A 19,708-nucleotide genomic window follows, 5' to 3' on the forward strand; every position below is an offset into this window, starting at 1 on the left:
TGTAATTATAATTATTGATCAAGATTAATCAATCAATAATCATAAACCCAACACCAATTTCTCCACTGGAAAAAGTTGGACTGCCCCCGCTGGGTCAGGGTCAGTCTCTGGATCAAGTGGAGGAGTTTAAGAGTCTTGGTGTTTTGTTCATCAGTTAAAGTAGGCTTGAATGGGAGATGGACAGACGGACTGGGGATTCATCTGCAGTAATGCAGGGATTGCTCTGGTCAGTTGTGGTGAAGAAAGAGCTGAGCCAAGTTCACTGGTCTGTCTATGTTCCAGCCCTCATCTATTGCCATGAGATATGGATCATGACTTAATGAATAAGATCCCAGATACAAGAGGACAAAATTAACTTCTTCTGGAGGGTAGCTGGGCACAGCTTTAGAGATGGGGTCAGGAGCTCCATCATTCGAGGGAAGCTCAAAGTAGAGCTGCTGCTCCTGCAAATTGATAGGGGTCATTTAAGTTGGTTCAAGAATCTGATTAGGATGCCCCTGGGCGCCTCACTTTGGATGTTTCCTGGGAACATCTCACTGGGAAAAGACCCTGGGAAAGACTCAAAACTCACTGGAGGGACTGTACATATCCTATAAACTGAAAAATCTTCTCTTTCCTGGCAGAAATATATTAATGTTATTTCCATTCAACCAATAACTTGTACCAGATAAATCAAGGTACATACAACTTCCAAAATATGTTAATGCAACACAACAATTGCTACCATTTTCAAAAACAAATCTCCTTTTTGTTTGCATGTTGAGAATAAAATTTATCTATAGCATAACAACAATCAAATATTTACAAGCTTTTGAATGTCTCAGCTGTTATTTTTAAGGGACATCTTTTGTGATGAGCTCCAAGTCTTTTAGGTTGGAAGGTCTTCGTCCCATCAGCTTAATATTTACCTCCTTCAGTAGGTTCAACAATGGGACTTAAGTCAGCACTCAGGTAAAGTTAACGTTTTGGAGTAACAAAACTAATCAGAAGAAATTTATTGGTGACATTTACTGATTACTGTATAACAAAATCTGCCAGTGGCATGGCTAATTTCGGGGTTTACTGTGTATTATGCAAATTCATACGATTTATTAATCATATACAATATTATTGACAAGTGCTGTGCAAAGTTGATCTGTAATACTCGTTTGTGTTTTATATGTATGGCATTGAGAGAGCTAATTTTAAAGATGAAAATAGAGACATAAACATAGTGGAAGATTTTTTGTTAAGTCATTTTAAAACATAATCAAAGATCACTGGATGAGAGCATGCAGTTTGTAATTAATGATCACCTGATATATCATAGATGTCTACAGGCCAATAAAAACACACTTATTTCCTCAAATAGACACTTGAAAAATGGAGATTGGCCTGAGATTAGCAGTGAGTTTTTTCGAACTAATCATTGTTCTGGCGTTGGGTGGGACTCTGGATGATCTGAAACAAAATATACATTTTACAGAAGCTCTGACTGTTACTGGTGTCAGAGTCGAGTCATCATCAATGCAATGTGCCATGCAAGGTACTCCTCTTCTACCTGCATTCTCTATGGATGGAGATTTTGTAATTGGAGGTGCTTTCTTCATTCACTACAAAATGCAAACAGTGATTAATAACTACACCACCAAGCCTGAGGTTCCAACATGCACAGGAAGGTTAGTTATTGGAATGTTTTTTTTTGCCATACTTTTATCTATCTTTGGGAAAATAACATTTGGAAAGGGAATTTTAGTTTCACATAAGCAGAACTGTAGTGATATTTTTTCTCCTATACAAACATTTAATTATGATATTCTGTTTTGATAGTGTGCTGATTATATATATGTTTGAAGTTATCTGAATATATCTATGTAAATGAATTTGATATGGACTTACATTTTGGGCTAATATTTATTTTATTTCTTGGAATTGCATTGGTTCATTATATTTTTTGGATTAATAGCATTATTTTTCAACTTCACAGCTGTTTTTGGGCTTTTTTGAGTTCTCGCTCATAATGCCTGTTATTATTTTGAATATGAAATCAGCACTCACTTGACCTGAAGTTTGAAGACTGATTTCTTTTTTTTTTTTTTTTCTGGAGTAGCTTTAGTAATGCAAACTTTTGAGGAGTACTAGCATCAGTTGTTGTGCATTGTATAAATACATATACTATTTTAACAGCTACTATCTCATTATGTGTTTAAAATTTTATTAGAATCGTTTCGTTATGTTGGCTATACTTCAGCACTTACCTAATTGACTGCTCCTCTGCAGCTTTGATGCCCGGGAGCTGCGCTTCTCTCGCACAATGATCTTTGCAATCGAAGAGATAAACAACAACACAGAGTTGCTGCCTGGCCTCAGACTTGGTTATCAGATCTATGACACATGCGGCTCTGTGCCCGTAGCTGTCCATGTTGCATTTCAGCTATTAAACGGCCAGGACACTGTTTTTTATAAAGATAGTAATTGTTCACGGTCTGGTGTGGTGATTGCTGCAGTTGGAGACTCTGGATCCACTCCATCCATTAGCATCTCACGCATCATGGGGTCATTTAACACCCCACTGGTAAACTGAATTAATTTCAAAATGAAACTCTAAAATATACCTGTGGAGATATTAAGGCTTATATATTTTTATTTTATGTTATTTTCTATGTAGGTGAGCCATTTTGCCACTTGTGCCTGCCTGTCAGATAAACAACAATATCCAACATTTTTCAGAACAATTCCCAGTGACCATTACCAAGCTGATGCCCTAGCCAGGCTTGTGAAATATTTTGGCTGGACCTGGATAGGTGCTGTCCACTCTGACTCGGATTATGGAAATAATGGCATGGCATCCTTCCTTAAGACAGCAACCAGCGAGGGGATCTGTGTGGAGTATATTGAGTCATTTTATCGGACTGACCCAGAGAGCAAGATCAAAAGAGTTGCTGATGTTATCCGCAGGTTTCTGCATCTTGATTACAGCTTTTGTTTCATGTTTTAATACTGACCATGTACAGTAAACACTATGAATTCTATTAGGAAAGATCACTTTATCATATTAACAATAAATGTTTTCAATCTGTTTTTAAAGGGAGTTAGTTCAATGGCTCTAGGTTTGAATTGATATCTGTGGACATGAAATGCACAATATTAAATTATGGTAGGCTTATTAGTCAGTTCAAGTCTAATTCAAATTTCTCCCCAGGTCATCAGCTGTAGTTGTTGTGGCATTTACTGCTGATGGTGATATGAAGTTCCTGTTGGAGGAGCTGGCTCGGGACCCTCCACCACCTCGTCAGTGGATTGGGAGTGAATCCTGGGTAACTGACCCACTCTCGATGGGCTTCAGTTTCTGTGCAGGGACCATCGGAGTTGCCATTCAGCAATCTTTTATCCCAGGTCTGAGAGACTTCCTTCTGGATCTCTCTCCATCTGAAGTGGCTGCCTCATCAGTGCTGACAGAGTTCTGGGAGGATGCGTTCAATTGCAGCCTAAGAAAAAGCAGAGGTGTGTAGTAACTAGGTGGTGGGTAGTTACATTTACAGTTACATTCACTTGCATTTACTTGGGTAAGCTTTTGAAAAATAATTTCTTGTGGGAGAAATTTTGCTGCACCGTATGTTTAGTTTTACTTAAATAACACTACTCTTAATTTCTGGCTACCCGCAAATAGTTAGTTCACGGGATGAGGAACAATGGAGTTTTAAACAAAAATGCACCACACACACCTGCAGTTCGTGTTAAAGTGAAACATTTTAATTGTATAGAACCATTGTTTTAATGTTATTTTCTATCTGCTGAGCCTGCTGTGACATTTGGAGGTCATGTGAATGCTGCTCTAACATGTACTACTTGCTGTAAGTATTTGTTGAACCAGTTTCCTGTTAAAATTTTGGGCTAATTTCAAATTTTATTTCATGAAATTGCATTGGTTCATTACATTTTTTGGACTAACAGCATCAGTTATTTTCCTGATGCTCATTGTTTTTGTGCTTTTTTGAGTTCTTGCTAAGAATGTCTTTTATTTTTTTCAATATGAATTCAGAACTCACATGATCTTGAAATGTGTAGACTGATTTCCTGTTTTGTTTTCTGGTGTAGCTTTAGTTATGCAATCGTTTGAGGAAATATTCTGGAGTACTAGCATCAGTTGTTGTGCTACATAACTACATATATTCTTTTGTGATTTGTGACAGCTCTTGATGTGTTTTATAATTCTATTATAAAAGTTTCACTATGATGGCTAAACATCAGCACTCACCTGATTGACTGATCCTCTGCAGCTTTGATGCTCGGGAAGTGCGGGCAGCTAATTGCAACAGAGCACATAAGAATAACTTAGTTTCAATGATTTGCAAAAGTATTCATCCCTCTTGGCATGAAATGAAAAGTATGTATATAAAAAGAAGAAAAACTGAGAAGTGGCATGTGCATATGTATCCACCCCGCTGCTATGAAACCCCTAAAATGGTTTGGTGCAACCAATTACCTTCAAAAGTCACATAAGGAGGGCATTAATCAGAGAGGCAGCACTGAGACCAAAGGGAACCCTAAAGGAGTTGTAGAGTTTCAAAGCAGAGAGCTCATTCCATAGGACTGCAATAGGCCGTACACTCCACAGAGCTGGGCTTTATGGACGAGTGGCCAGAAAAAAAGCTATTACTAAAAAATAGAAGGCACGTTTTGAGTTTGCCAAAAGGCATGTGGGCAACTCCCCATATGCATGGAGGAAGGTGCTCTGATCAGATGAGACTAAAATTTAATTTTTTGGCCACCAAAGAAAACGCTATGTTTGGTGTAAACCCAACACATCCCATCATCCCCAATACACCATCCCCACAGTGGCACATGGTGGTGGCAGCATCATGCTGTGGAAAGATTTTTTAGTAGCAGAGACTGGGAAACTGGTCTGAGTTCAGCGAAAGATGGATGGTGCTAAATACAGGGATATTTTTGAGCAAAACCTGACATTCTGCATGCGATTTGACACTTGGACGAAATGTTATCTTCCAGCAGGTCAATGAGTCGAAGCATACCTAAAGCAACAGTCAAGTGGTTAAAGGGGAAACATTTAAATGTGCTGGAACGGCCTATTCAAAGTCTAGACCTCAATCCAATTGAGAATCTGTGGTTAGACGTGAAGATTGCTGTCCAAAAGTGCAAACCGTTCTACGTAAAGGAGCTGGAGCAGTTTTGCCTTGAAGAATGGGCAAAAATCCCAGTGGCTTAAATACTTATCCAAGGTGACTTGCAGCTGCAATTGCTGCAAAGGTGGCTCTACAAAGTACTGACTTTAGGGAGAGTAAACAGTTATGCATGCTGAAGATTTCTGGTATTTTGTCCTATTTGTTGTTTGCGTCACAATAAAGGATACATCTTCAAAGTTGTAATTCATTTTAATTCCAGGTTGTGAGGCAACAAAACATAACTAATGCCAAGGAGGGTGAACACCTTTGCAAAACACTGACTTTAAATCATCCATGTGCAATATCTCATCCCGACACAGCATTTGTTCCTATGTGTGTTTTATTGTCTAGTCGCTGCAAATTATTACTGTCGCTTTATCACTTGACACTAGACTAAACTTTTTTTGTAGCAAAACAAGGATAGATAATTTTTTTATGTTAAAATAATCTGCCATATAATATTTTGTGTAGTTTACATTTTAAATTAGGCTGCTCTGATATGTGTATGCATGATCTATGTTGATAAAATCCAAATTTGTGGCATAACTGTTTTCTTTGACAGGTAGTAAAACAATCTGCCTATGTCTATTTGTATTTAGATGCTGATCTAAACAGGAGAGAGTGTGATGGAACTGAAGATATTAAAGCCCTCAAAAGCCTGTACACTGAAACATCTCAGTTAAGAATCACCAACATGGTGTATAAAGCTGTTTATGCAATAGCACATGCCCTTCACAATGCTGCATGTCAGGAAGCAAATAACATGACTCAGTGTGACAAATACATGAGTTTGGAGCCCAAACAGGTCAGTCTGATTATAAAGTAAATCTCAGAGTTTCCCATGAGATATAAAAAACTGTTAATCTAAACATTTATTTTACTGGATAATGATTTGCTTTCCTCTGTGTTTTTTTTATTGCAAAGATTGTTTCTGAATTGAAGAAAGTAAACTTTTCCCAAAATGGTTACCACGTGTCATTTAAAGCAAATGGAGACCCAGTGGCTTTTTACGAGCTGGTAAACTGGCAGAAGAGTGAGAGTGGAGTCATTGAACTGGTAACAGTGGGATACTATGATGCTTCCCTGCCAATGGGCCAGCAATTTAGCATCAACAGAAACTTAACATTTGTGAAGGGTGGCACACAAGTAACTACTCAATAGATCATCAATTACAAAGTTTTTTGACTAGTTAGTCAAAGCAACTTGTAAAAAAGAAACAAACTTAAATTGTTGTTTGATGCTGGTAATGTTCTAGGTCCCAATGTCAGTTTGCTCTGAGAGTTGTCCTCCAGGAACTCGTAAAGTGTTGCAGAAAGGAAAGCCCATCTGCTGCTATGACTGTATACCATGTCCTGAAGGAGAGATCAGTAATAAGACAGGTACACCTCAGAAACATTTATGCAGATCAGTGTCATCAAAAATTGGGTGCATACAGGGATTTTTTTTCATTTTTATTTTTATTTTTTTAGATTCTCCTGATTGCTTACGGTGTTGCAAAGAGTTCTGGCCAAATCCAAAGAAAGACACTTGTTTTCCCAAACCTGTGGAGTTTCTTACCTTTGATGAGGTCCTGTCAATCATCCTGGCTGCATTCTCTGTTAGTGGGGCCTGTCTGGCCATCATTATAGCAGTGATTTTCTTTTATCACAGGACAACTCCAATTGTCAGAGCCAACAACTCTGAGCTGAGCTTTCTGCTTCTGTTCTCTCTGACTCTGTGTTTACTGTGTTCATTAACATTTATCGGAGCACCATCTGAATGGTCCTGTATGCTACGACACACTGCGTTTGGCATCACATTTGTTCTCTGCATCTCCTGTGTTCTTGGGAAAACTATAGTGGTTTTAATGGCTTTTAAAGCTACTCTTCCAGATAGTAATGCCATGAAATGGTTTGGTCATCCACAGCAAAGAATGACTGTAGTGTTTTTCACATTTATTCAAGTTGTAATATGTATTGTGTGGTTAGTTGTAAGTCCTCCTTTCCCAATGAAAAATCTAACCACCTACAAAGACAAGATCATCCTGGAATGTGCATTAGGCTCTGCTGTTGGCTTCTGGGCTGTGCTTGGTTACATTGGCCTGCTGGCTGTTTTTTGCTTTGTATTAGCTGTTCTAGCTCGGAAACTACCTGATAATTTTAATGAAGCCAAGATGATAACCTTCAGCATGTTGATATTTTGTGCAGTCTGGATCACCTTCATTCCAGCATATATCAGCTCTCCTGGAAAATATACTGTGGCTGTGGAGATATTTGCTATTCTGGCCTCCAGCTTTGGACTGATACTGTGCATATTTGCTCCAAAGTGCTTCATAATTTTGTTTCAACCAGAGAAGAACACCAAAAAATATTTGATGACCAAAAACTGATGGCAAATTACTGAAATATTGGCAGCAAAATAACAGAAGAAGTTCTGTAACTTCTTCTGTAAGAAGTTACAGAACGTCTTACAGGGAGGGGCGGGGGTTACAAAACTTCATATGCTGGTTGTATAAAAATATTACAGGTATAGAGTAGTCAGGCATTATGCCGTGTTGTTACAATACATCTTATCATACATCAAGTCACCATTATTTGTGTGGCACCATTAAGGTCATTATTTCCTTAATGGCCCTATTGTTTTGTGATAGTGCTGACTACAACTTTTAAAAATGTTACTTCCAACCATGTTCAAGAATTAAGAAGCCTTTTGGATATAGGGTGAAATGTCTTTAAGAAATGAGAAGTCCACTTGCCTTCTACCTAAGCACTTTAGAATTTCCAAAATACTAGCAGGAAATTTATCTCTGAACCGCAGCAGAAAAGCATGTGTTTCAAATATTTTTCTTCAATCTTGTTCAGTTCAGAAATAAACTGAATTAATAAAATTCAATTAAACAACTGTTTGATGCCTAGATGACAACATTTAAATTTGGTTTACAGTTAAATAGATTTGTAATCTCATGTGCATTAAGTTGTAATTTTCTTTTATAGTTTTTTAGTGCTTTTTTTGTTGCACGTTTCACAAGGATCTCTGAGGAATGAGGATCAATACTACCTCTGTCTTGTTGTCAGTAAAAATGAACTCAATCAATAAATGTATACGTTTCTCACCAGTATATTGATTCTTTCTGTGTTGATATCATGCACACTTTATGACAATATTAATGCTCTTAAATACATTATTGAGTACAACTCTCTGTCTGGCTATCAAATAAATAAGTATCTACCAGACACATATACAGAGAACTACTAACTAACATTCATTCAAGTGTCAGACACTGCTTACTAACATTCAAATGGTGTCATCGCCATGCAGTCGACCTAGTCTTGTAACAACATGGCTACCGTGGCTACAACAAAGAGATGACTAACAAGATGGCGGATCCATTAGATCTTAGTAATAACAAGATAAATTTGAATCTTTCTATGAGACCTAGTCCTGGTTCATGACAAGGGAAACGTTAATTGCAGTGATTTATGTGCCTATCTCACAGGACGATTACCTGGCATGTTGGCAGCTGGCAGTTTTTAAGTTAAATATTACTTATTTTCTTTCCCATACATGTCCTTCCAAATGCCTGACATGTAAAATGAGTCATCTTCTATTTACCGCAGTTGCCTCTTACAGGCTAGATTAGTCAGTTTACTAGAAAGTGATTTGGGCCAAATTGTCAGGGCGTGCGCATGGGTGTGACACTTTAGCGAGAGAATGAGAGAACACGGGTGGGTGACTGTTTTAGATGATGCAACACAAAAGACCAGCCACAAGCACATATCAAACCCCATCACAGACCCCACACAAGAGTAAAGAAAAAACTTTTGTCTAGTGCGACAAAAATGCCAAAGCTGGAGTCTGATTGGCGACGGAACAAGACTAGAGTAAATATCGGGGCACTTATCAAGCAATGGAGAGAGCTCAGATCTGCCCTGGGAATGAAAAGGGAGCAGAATGTGGCTCTTTTTTTGCTAAAAAGGTAAGATACAAAAAATACACATTGTACATTGAACTAAACAAATGATAAAAGTTATCAAGAAATTAGAAATTAAAATCAGAATAGCTGTGTGCCTACTACACATAATGCTATGCTAGTTTCCTTGTTTTCAGTCTAGATGCGTAGGCAACTTTTATTACCAAAAGAGCCATTTTGCTCCCTCTTCCAACAACAAAAAATTGTCTGGAACCACAAAAGATAACTCAGTTAATAAACTTTAACTTTTATAATTTTTGTAAAATTATATTTGTATTAAATTAAAATAAAACATAACCTACTTTGATATAAAAAAAAAGTGTCTGCAGCTTAGTTGTTCTAATAAAAATTAGAAATATTTTTTGACGATTCCATTTCAGTGCGCTCTCATCCTTCTTGGGTTTCTTTCTCGGCCAGCAATCAAGGGAAGCATCTCAACATACAAAAATTTAAAAAAGCTACACCAACCCTGAGTCTAAACTTCCTTTTTTTTTTTTTTTTTTTTTAGTTATAGCCAACTAAATGCTAGTGTTCATACTTGTTTAATGTGACATCTGTTTCTGATTCTCCATGCTGATCTTCCTTCTGTCGGGTGACTCAAAACACATTCCTTCATGTGTTTTCCATCTGCAGGTTGACAGTCCCTGGTCAAGAGAGAAAGTTTGAAAGAATTATGAGAGGGGCCCCATTAGGGGAAGGCCTGGAGGTTGGGTGTCAAAAAATGAAAGTAGGGAGTACCTCTAGGCGTGTCAGACACTGCTTACTTTATTTGAATCAGCTTGGGCTTCTTGCTCCAGGTTTTGTCATGTCTCCTGGCTTTGCCTCTCTCTCTCTTGGCCAGAAAGGAAGCACAAGCAGTGGCTCACATAGGTATTGTCTGCCAAGGGAGTTCACTCTGAGGCTGTATGGTTGTATAAAAATATTACAGGTATAGAGTAGTCAGGCATTATGCCATGTTGTTACAATACATGTTATCATACATCAAGTCACCATTATTTGTTATGGCACCATTAAGGTCATTATTTCCTTAATGGCCCTGTTGTTTTGTGATAGCACTGACTAAAACTTTTAAACATGTTACTTCCAACCATGTTCAAGAATTAAGAATCCTTTTGGATATAGGGTGAAATGTCTTTAAGAACTGAGAAGTCCAGTTGCCTTCTACCTAAGAACTTAAGAATTTCCAAAAGAGTAGCAGGAAATGTATCTCTGAAAAGAACAACAAGGAAAGTCTAATGTACAAAAACCGACAGTAAATCATAAGAAGACTGGCAGCAAACTTGTTGAGATGAAGTATAATATGAAGGGGACTGCTAAATATCTTAAAATCCTCACATACTTCACAAAAATTTCTGTATTTTAAAAATCTGGAGCAGTCATTCATTCATCTTCTCTTTCTATTGATTTGATTTTGTCAGCTGCATTTGTTGGCACCTTTTTTCACATAACATCATGTGCCATTTGCATAAAATAAATTCCTAGCAAAATTCAATCAGCCAATATAAAATGGTTCCAATTTAGTTCCCATCTAACTAATTGTCAAACAGCTTTTTTCACTTCAATGTAAGTATGATCAAAATATAATACACATGATGATGTTCTACTTAAACATAAATATCATACTATGTGTTTATGTATTTGGGAAAAACATATCACTTACTGGTAAAAAGAAAATTAACCTCATTAGTATCTGAGATTTGCTTTCCATTTAATTTTTGAAGTTAAATGTGCAAGCCAATAACAGCTCGCTCTGCTTTTAATAGTTTTGAGGTTTTCTTGAGATGAAGAGTGAATGAATCATATTGTGATTCCATGATTATTACTAGAAGAAAAATACTTTTTATCAGAAAACTTAATTACAGTCTTGGTCAAAACCTACAAAACGTGGCCATTATTGATGTTATTTTACTTTGTGATAGTTTACCAACAAAAAAAAAACAATGAAAACATTTGATCACATAGTTGCAAATAAACTTCACTGCAATCTTGTCAATAGCTTCCAACTGTTTGGAAAAATGAAAGAAAAATCAGCAAGTTGGGGAGAAGACTCAGAAGGATGGAATGGATATTTTTCTGGCTTACACCTGAGTAAGGAATGTCAGCAATGTCTGTCGATCTAGTTTACAATTAAGTTCATGAAATTCTATCCTTGATTCCCCTGACTAATATATCTGACACAATTAATAACACTGTATCTATTCTCTGTGTCTATCTGTCTTTGCATCACATACATTATTGACTCAGTCAATAAAATCATGTTTCTCACCAGCTTTTTGGTTATTTCTCATGTGAATCACACAAACATTTTGAAGGTTTTAAAGATTGTAAATACATAATATACTTGAAATGAGACACTATCACAGACCTTTGACCAAAAGATAGATGGATTGATTTCCCGTGAGAACAGATTACCATGAAACTTGAGATACTTACAAAATTAACTGAGACATGAATTAATTTATCTGCTTTATATAGAATGTACCACCAAGAAACACATGTACTTTTCAATACATTGTCTCCTTCAGGATTGTATTTTTTCTTTTGTTGGCTGTCCAAATACGTCACTGAGCTGATTTTGGGACAAAAAATGAGTCATACTACATTCTATATTGCCTATTTAGTCTTTTAATCAGTACATGTACCTCAGAGTTGTTCTAGACAACAGGTTGAACTCATACATTGCACACACTTAGAAACAGGGTCAGGAAAGGCTTTATGTTTTAAAAAAGGATTGTTTTAATTTTCATGAAAATGATTATTATTATGAGATTTATTTAACCAGATGAAGCCTCATTAAGATTAAACCCTCTTTTTCAAGAGGGACCTGGCAGGATGGCAGCAGAGTTACAATAAAACAATGATAAAACAAAATACATAACATGTCTGAACAAATCTAGGAACACAAGATTGAAGTACCAACTCCAAAACAATTAAAAGAAGTTAAACTGTCTCTTCAGGATGATTAGGGTGTTTTACAATGGTTTTGTGGAGAGTGTTCTGGCAGTTTGTTACCTAGTATATACCCTTAATACCTTAGTCCTAAACCTAACCATCAAACCACTTAACCAATTTCCTCTTGTGTGGACCAGTCAAAATGCCAACACAATGGTAAATGTCCACACAATGTTGGTGACCTATCAGGGATTGATCCACACAATTTTATATATACATGCGCATACACACACACCCACACACCTACAAAGGGCTCATCACCGACATCCATTGACTTTCATTCATTTTTATTCATTTCAATGGCCTGACCCTACCCCTATTCCTAACTAGTATATACCTAATCCTAACCCTAACCTAAACTCAATTCACACCATAGTCCTAAACCCCTAACCCAAGAACAGCAATTTAAAAAAGTGAGGACCAGGAAAATGTCTTCACTTTCCAAAAATGTCCTCACTTTGCTGGGAAAATACGAGAAATGGTTCGCACTCAGAGGCCAGTACAAGAACACAAACACACACACACACACGAACACACACACACACACACACACACACACACACACACACACACACACGCACACACACACACACAAACCAAAATACTCATCACTACCATTAAGCTTGAAAACACCAGCTGTCACAGCTGAAATATGGCATGACCTGAAGACGTGGCCACAGATAACCACCAGCATATTTAGATACTTCATTGACTCGGTTGCTTCAGATAGCAAAGCAGTGAACAATCTGAAAAGCTCTGAGGCGTATCAGTCTCTGCACAGTAATAAGGTTGGTTGTGTTTTGTTAAAAAGAGGTTGGACACAATCTTATCTACCCTAAAGCAGACATAGAACACAGCCAAAGCCTTAAAGCCCCACACCACCGAGCCTAGGTTTCGTTTTAATGTCAGGTAAAATACAAACAGCTGGGTGTTCATGTATTGCAGGGCAAGGCAGATCTTGCAGCAACACTGCTGCAATACTGTGAAAGGTACATGCTGATTGTTTTCATTGTAGTTTTAACATTTTAATAGCAGTTTTATTGACAATGTGTTTAATGTTTGGACTTCATTTCAGTTCAGGTTGAGAATGCAGTCAGGCATGGCATCATGGACCCATGTACAGAGAAAGTGGAATGCAGGCACAAGAAAGAATGTTGAGCTGAAAATGGTGAAGCATAAAACATTAGATGCCATAAAGCAGACCAGATTCAGAAAGGCTCATCTGCATCAATATTAGATCCCACAATTGCATAACCTAATGTGAGCAACCCCAAACATTTTAAGGATCTCAAAGAATTCAAAACATATATCAGTTCTACTGTGATGGCACCGCTATTTAGCTTCAGACAGACACCCTTCTTTGCCAGTGTTAGAGTAAATGTATAGAATAATGAATCTTCTCCAAGCCAGTGTGATCTACAGATGCCCCATACAGAACACACTACAATGCTGACCTGCAAGAAGTGTATTTTTATGTGAAATATGTTCAGCTCAGCCAAGCTCAGGTGGAGAAGTTGACTGAAGACACCCAGGTACAGAGTGCATCTCAACTATGGCACGATGCAAGGAAACTGTGACTGATTGCGAATACTGCAAAAAGAGTGCCCAAACGGAGCACTATTAACCCGCAAAAATGTATAAACAAACTTGCACCCCACCTTCATGAGTTTTTAGCGTTCTGCAATACTGTCTCTGCGCAGTCAATTATACATGTTGTGTTAGAGAAGTGCTCTTTAAAACCTTTTGGCATTGTTGCTTTGATTGATTCATGGGACAACCAGATAATAAAGTCCTTAGTGTGTTCAAACATTATGTCTATCTATATTCCAACAGTCTTACTGACCTGACCCTGTGATGTTTTAAACCGTCGTTCTAAATAAGCCATGACAAAGTTCTGTCTTAGCTTTATCAGAGACTTTAGAATTTGGTCCACAACAGGGATTGATGAGGAAACAAGAGCAAATGGTTGAAGGCAAGATGTGAGTGTGTGTAACTCGATTAGTGGAACTCCCTGCAACAGAGTTTGGCAATGCTGTACATGGTGCATTCATTCCACATGTGATCGTGGGCCCTTTTGAGTAGGTATGGTCCTCCATTCCTGGGTATGACCACTCTGTTTGGGCATCACAGGTTTCAGTGTTGAGCACAGCTCCTGATTCTTGTCAAGCTCATCTGAAGATAAAAATAAAGTATACAGTTATTGAGGTGTGTTGGGGTTTTCCCTTCTCTCTCTCTGTTGTTCTCAGGTCACTGCTGTCAATCCTTGTGAGGATCCGGCATCTCTTAGGTAGTTTGTCATAGCATAAAGTAGGATACAGGTTGTTCTCTGTTGGCTCTTTGTCCACAAAATGAAATGAGCATGCATAGAGCATTTTTGGTGGTCTCCTTATGTTCAGATTTTTAAGCCACATTCTTATTTTTCCCTTACCTGTCAGCAGGCAATGAAACTGTACCACATGTCACAGGAACACTCTCTTTTTGTTTTGGGAGCATGTTGAGCACACTGTTGTTGAAGCCACAACTTTAGTTTGGTCTCGTTGTAAGTGCAACCATGAACAGCGCAACATGTACCCGAGCTCGGCAATGACATGTTTGTAAACACAAATTATAATTAAATATTAATAATATAAACTACGAAAAGTAGCTTATAGCTACTTCCGGTGTCTCACAAGAAATTATACCCATAATCATTTCTACAGTAGCCCTCCGTGTCATATTGAGTTTAAAGGATTTGACCCACATGCAGAAAGCAATTCAGGAGACGGTATTGTTCGGTAAAGTGTTTATTTACAACTGGCGAATAATGCAGGGAACTGGAACCAGGATGCAAACTGTAGAAATAAACAATAAGGTAAGCAGGAATAACTCTGGGGCTGAACTCATGAAAATAATAAATCTGTCTTACAAAGAATGGTGGAGGGATCCGCCAGAGGGGGAGTGGAGAAACCAAGTGGTTGTTTGCCGGTGAGACTGAAGTTGGTGAATATGGTAAGCCAGGAGAGTTTGTAATCCACGAGGTGCGATGGAGGGAGGAGGGTTGACAGGGTTCGCAGATGGAGACCTGAGGTACGCAGGAATCAGGAGGCTGCCAGCCGGCGTGATCCAACGAAGTCATGAGAGACTTGAGTCTTTGTTCATGGAACTGGATTGCTTCCTTCCAGAATACGGTTTATCCAGGCAGGATACTTGGTGTACAAGGCAAGGTCAAAGGCAAAGGTAACGTGGTTGAGTAGTACCACTAAGGGCAGCACTCTGGCAGTGAGTTGCTGGCAGCCTCCTCCTTAAATAGTCCTCTGCAGAATAATCAGGGGAATAGCGAACACCTGTCACCTCTCCTCCAGATTCCACGCCATCTGCTTTCTGCTCTCTTTTTCTTTCTGCACTCGGTGGAGAAGGATGCTTTTTCTCTGTCTCCCGCACCCCTCCCATATCTGCCCTGCTTCAGCTCTGTGTCTTGTCGTCTTTTTGGAGCCTCTTTTTGCATATCTTCCAAATTCTGAGTTAGGGATTTGGTCAGCTGGTCTCTCAATGCAATTGATCAAATTTTCTCGACGAGAAGACAGGGTGAAGGAGAGCCCAACTTGTCCAGGCTGGACGTTTCTCTCCGGATACAGGTCCTTCTCAAAATATTAGCATATTGTGAAAAAGTTCATTATTTTCCATAATGTAATGATGAAAATTTAACATTCATATATTTTAGATTCATTGCACACTAACTGAAATATTTCAGGTCTTTTATTGTCTTAATACGGATGATTTTGGCATACAGCTCATGAAAACCCAAAATTCCTATCTCACAAAATTAGCATATTTCATCCGACCAATAAAAGAAAAGTGTTTTTAATACAAAAAACGTCAACCTTCAAATAATCATGCACAGTTATGCACTCAATACTTGGTCGGGAATCCTTTTGCAGAAATGACTGCTTCAATGCGGCTTGGCATGGAGGCAATCAGCCTGTGGCACTGCTGAGGTCTTATGGAGGCCCAGGATGCTTCGATAGCGGCCTTTAGCTCATCCAGAGTGTTGGGTCTTGAGTCTCTCAACATTCTCTTCACAATATCCCACAGATTCTCTATGGGGTTCAGGTCAGGAGAGTTGGCAGGCCAATTGAGCACAGTGATACCATGGTCAGTAAACCATTTACCAGTGGTTTTGGCACTGTGAGCAGGTGCCAGGTCGTGCTGAAAAATGAAATCATCTCCATAAAGCTTTTCAGCAGATGGAAGCATGAAGTGCTCCAAAATCTCCTGATAGCTAGCTGCATTGACCCTGCCCTTGATAAAACACAGTGGACCAACACCAGCAGCTGACACAGCACCCCAGACCATCACTGACTGTGGGTACTTGACACTGGACTTCTGGCATTTTGGCGTTTCCTTCTCCCCAGTCTTCCTCCAGACTCTGGCACCTTGATTTCCGAATGACATGCAGAATTTGCTTTCATCCGAAAAAAGTACTTTGGACCACTGAGCAACAGTCCAGTGCTGCTTCTCTGTAGCCCAGGTCTGGGGAATGCGGCACCTGTAGCCCATTTCCTGCACACGCCTGTGCACGGTGGCTCTGGATGTTTCTACTCCAGACTCAGTCCACTGCTTCCGCAGGTCCCCCAAGGTCTGGAATCGGCCCTTCTCCACAATCTTCCTCAGGGTCCGGTCACCTCTTCTCGTTGTGCAGCGTTTTCTGCCACACTTTTTCCTTCCCACAGACTTCCCACTGAGGTGCCTTGATACAGCACTCTGGGAACAGCCTATTCGTTCAGAAATTTCTTTCTGTGTCTTACCCTCTTGCTTGAGGGTGTCAATAGTGGCCTTCTGGACAGCAGTCAGGTCGGCAGTCTTACCCATGATTGGGGTTTTGAGTGATGAACCAGGTTGGGAGTTTTAAAGGCCTCAGGAATCTTTTGCAGGTGTTTAGAGTTAACTCGTTGATTCAGATGGTTAGGTTCATAGCTTGTTTAGAGACCCTTTTAATGATATGCTAATTTTGTGAGATAGGAATTTTGGGTTTTCATGAGCTGTATGCCAAAATCATCCGTATTAAGACAATAAAAGACCTGAAATATTTCAGTTAGTGTGCAATGAATCTAAAATATATGAATGTTAAATTTTCATCATGACATTATGGAAAATAATGAACTTTATCACAATATGCTAATATTTTGAGAAGGACCTGTACATGATGGACTCCTGGCAGAAGTGGAGGATTGTGTGTTTGTCGATAATGTCAGTCGAGGATGTTGAAGATATGTATATGATTGGATGTTTGATATCAGGATATCTGCTTTTTGGAGTCAGCGGTTACCTGGCATATCGAGAAATTCGGAGAATGTCAGCAGCTGTTCTGGCAATTGTAAGGCTGCCTGGCATGTATGATGGGATCTTCAGGGCGATCAACACTCAGACTGAGATGTTATGTGAGTTGAATCGCAGACTGGATGTGATCCTTAGGATCGCAGGCAGGTTGCGGTTCCTGGACTCAGGGGTGAAATGGGATAAATCTTGGAGAAAGTTGTCCGCTCGGATCTGGCGAAAAACCAGGAATTTGGCTGTTTGGATTCGCCTTTGAGAAGCACCAGCAAGACTCTCAAGGCTGACGGAAAATTAAGAGTCAGCCTAACCCAAATAATTAATGTTTTTCTGAATCTGGCTCCCCTGCACGGCCTTGATGGCTGGCTATCTTCAACTTCTCCTGGAAGTTATGTAAACATGACACTCTGCTCCCTCTGCCCCCTCCCTTCCCTGAGGACATCTGTGGACCTGCTCAGAACTTTGTGGCCGGTTGATGAACATTCCAACGTACCATCAAGGACAATGGTCTCTGTGACAGTGCTTCATGGACTTACTTGCACACACTCACATGCACACACACGCACAGGCTGAAGATAAACTTATGCACCCCCTCACACCGCCTTCACTGTTCCCGGCATGATGCTTTTTTGTAAACTTGTTGCTTCTTTGTACTGAGGTTTTTTGCAATCTCAAACTGTATCCTGCTAAGGATAAAGTGTGAAATATGATTTTTTTCCTCTACTTACCTAATGTTACCTAATGTGGCCTCTTTTCTCATCTAACAAGGGCAGCGCCTGTGAGTGGGCAGCAAAGCCTCGGTGACCCGTCCCCCCTTTGTCTTGTGTCATGATGTATGTTTGGATGGGTTGTACTGGAATTCTAATTTCCCCTCGGGGATCAATAAAGTATCTTTGAATTGAATTGAATCTAGGGGCTGAGCACAGTAAAAGCACCATACAGACACACAAAGCACATATCCTGACACTCCGCTTATTTTAAGCGACTTTGGGCTTGTGTTTCTGTCAAGTCGCTTGCAAATCTCGTGAGTTGCAGGTTGCGGTTTTTTGGGCTTGTTTTTGAATAAGATGTTGCTTATTGGGGTTTGGTTTTCATTCAGAGTAAAACCCCTTAATTATCTCTCAGCTCCCCACAATAAAGCACAACACAAGTGGTAGGCAGTTTGTCCTTTCCACATCCCCATTTCCTGATTATTGCAACTGTCTGAGTTAACTCGGCACACCCCAAACACACTCATGCCAGAGCCCAGAGTGACAGGGAAACAAGTGATGAGACTGTGAGAATGACTTGCAGTAAGTGAGCAAAATATGGGGGAAAAAAAGAGTGGGGCAAAGAATAACTGAATTGAGTAACTTTCCTTTCCAGAGTAAATTTCTGTTCTTGGACATCATGACACATTTTTTGACTGATGCATCTTATACTCCAGAGCAACTTACAGTCTGGAAAATATGGTACATAGTAATATCCATCCATCCATCCATCCATCCATCCATCCATCCATCCATCCATCCATCCATCCATCCATCCATCCCATTCCTTCCGTACAAAGTAGCGGGGAAGCTGGTACCGATCTCTAGCAGCCTACAGGCAAGACAGTTTGCCAGTCCATCACAGAGCTGGTAGTATCCATCGTATCCTATTTTATTTACCCTATATAAATAACAGTTAGTTAGTGCTCTTCTTATGATACCATTTTGTATCACAATCTCTGATGACAGTTGCAACCTTAATGTCCTTGTGTAGCCACTTTATTATTGCCGTGGCAATATCTTTCGAGCTTTTGCCATTATGGTGGACCCATCCACAACCCATCGTCTTGTTCTTTCTAAAGAAAGACGATTCTTTACCAAGATTTTTTTAGTACTTTAGAGACTGCTATAATAATATGAAAAAAATAACCTTTTTTTCTGTTATGTAATTCATTTACATGACAGGTGATCAACAGCAGATAAAAAAATCTTATTTTTTTGTAGCTCTGAAACGAAAAGTTCTGATTTTAGAGGTTCAATTTTCTAAAGGGTAATTTTTTACTCTTTTATCTTATCAAGGGAAGCCTATTTTCTGTTTAGCCCAAAAAGGCAAGTGAAAAAGAAAAAAAAAAAAAAGCATAGATCAGCAAATAACTGGGCATTTCATTTGAAAGTTAGATTTCAGGTTGATACAGTTGGAGGATGAACAAAGTCATAAAGAGGTTTAATCTCAGAGGTGAATCCATTCTCTCTCTAATGAACACCCAACATGATATAGATGTTTATAAACTTGTTAAACAACACTTACAGCCAGCTAAAGAAGCTTGATAGATGGAAATGTGGACTGTCTTTATTGGTCCAAGATT

General features: G+C 39.1%; 1 protein-coding gene across 1 annotated transcript; it reads left to right on the forward strand.

The window, feature by feature from the left end:
- Positions 1-1,584: 1,584 nt before the first annotated feature.
- On the forward strand, positions 1,585-7,940 carry LOC124884444 (extracellular calcium-sensing receptor-like). Its single transcript, XM_047392368.1, has 8 exons — positions 1,585-1,658; positions 2,260-2,554; positions 2,648-2,937; positions 3,182-3,483; positions 5,762-5,967; positions 6,087-6,308; positions 6,418-6,541; positions 6,632-7,940. Exons 1-8 carry the CDS (start codon positions 1,600-1,602, stop codon positions 7,528-7,530), a joined length of 2,397 nt encoding a protein of 798 aa, XP_047248324.1. The 5' UTR covers positions 1,585-1,599; the 3' UTR covers positions 7,531-7,940.
- Positions 7,941-19,708: the final 11,768 nt, after the last annotated feature.

Source organism: Girardinichthys multiradiatus, chromosome 18 (assembly GCF_021462225.1).
Source record: "Girardinichthys multiradiatus isolate DD_20200921_A chromosome 18, DD_fGirMul_XY1, whole genome shotgun sequence".
Taxonomy (NCBI): Eukaryota; Metazoa; Chordata; class Actinopteri; order Cyprinodontiformes; family Goodeidae; genus Girardinichthys; species Girardinichthys multiradiatus.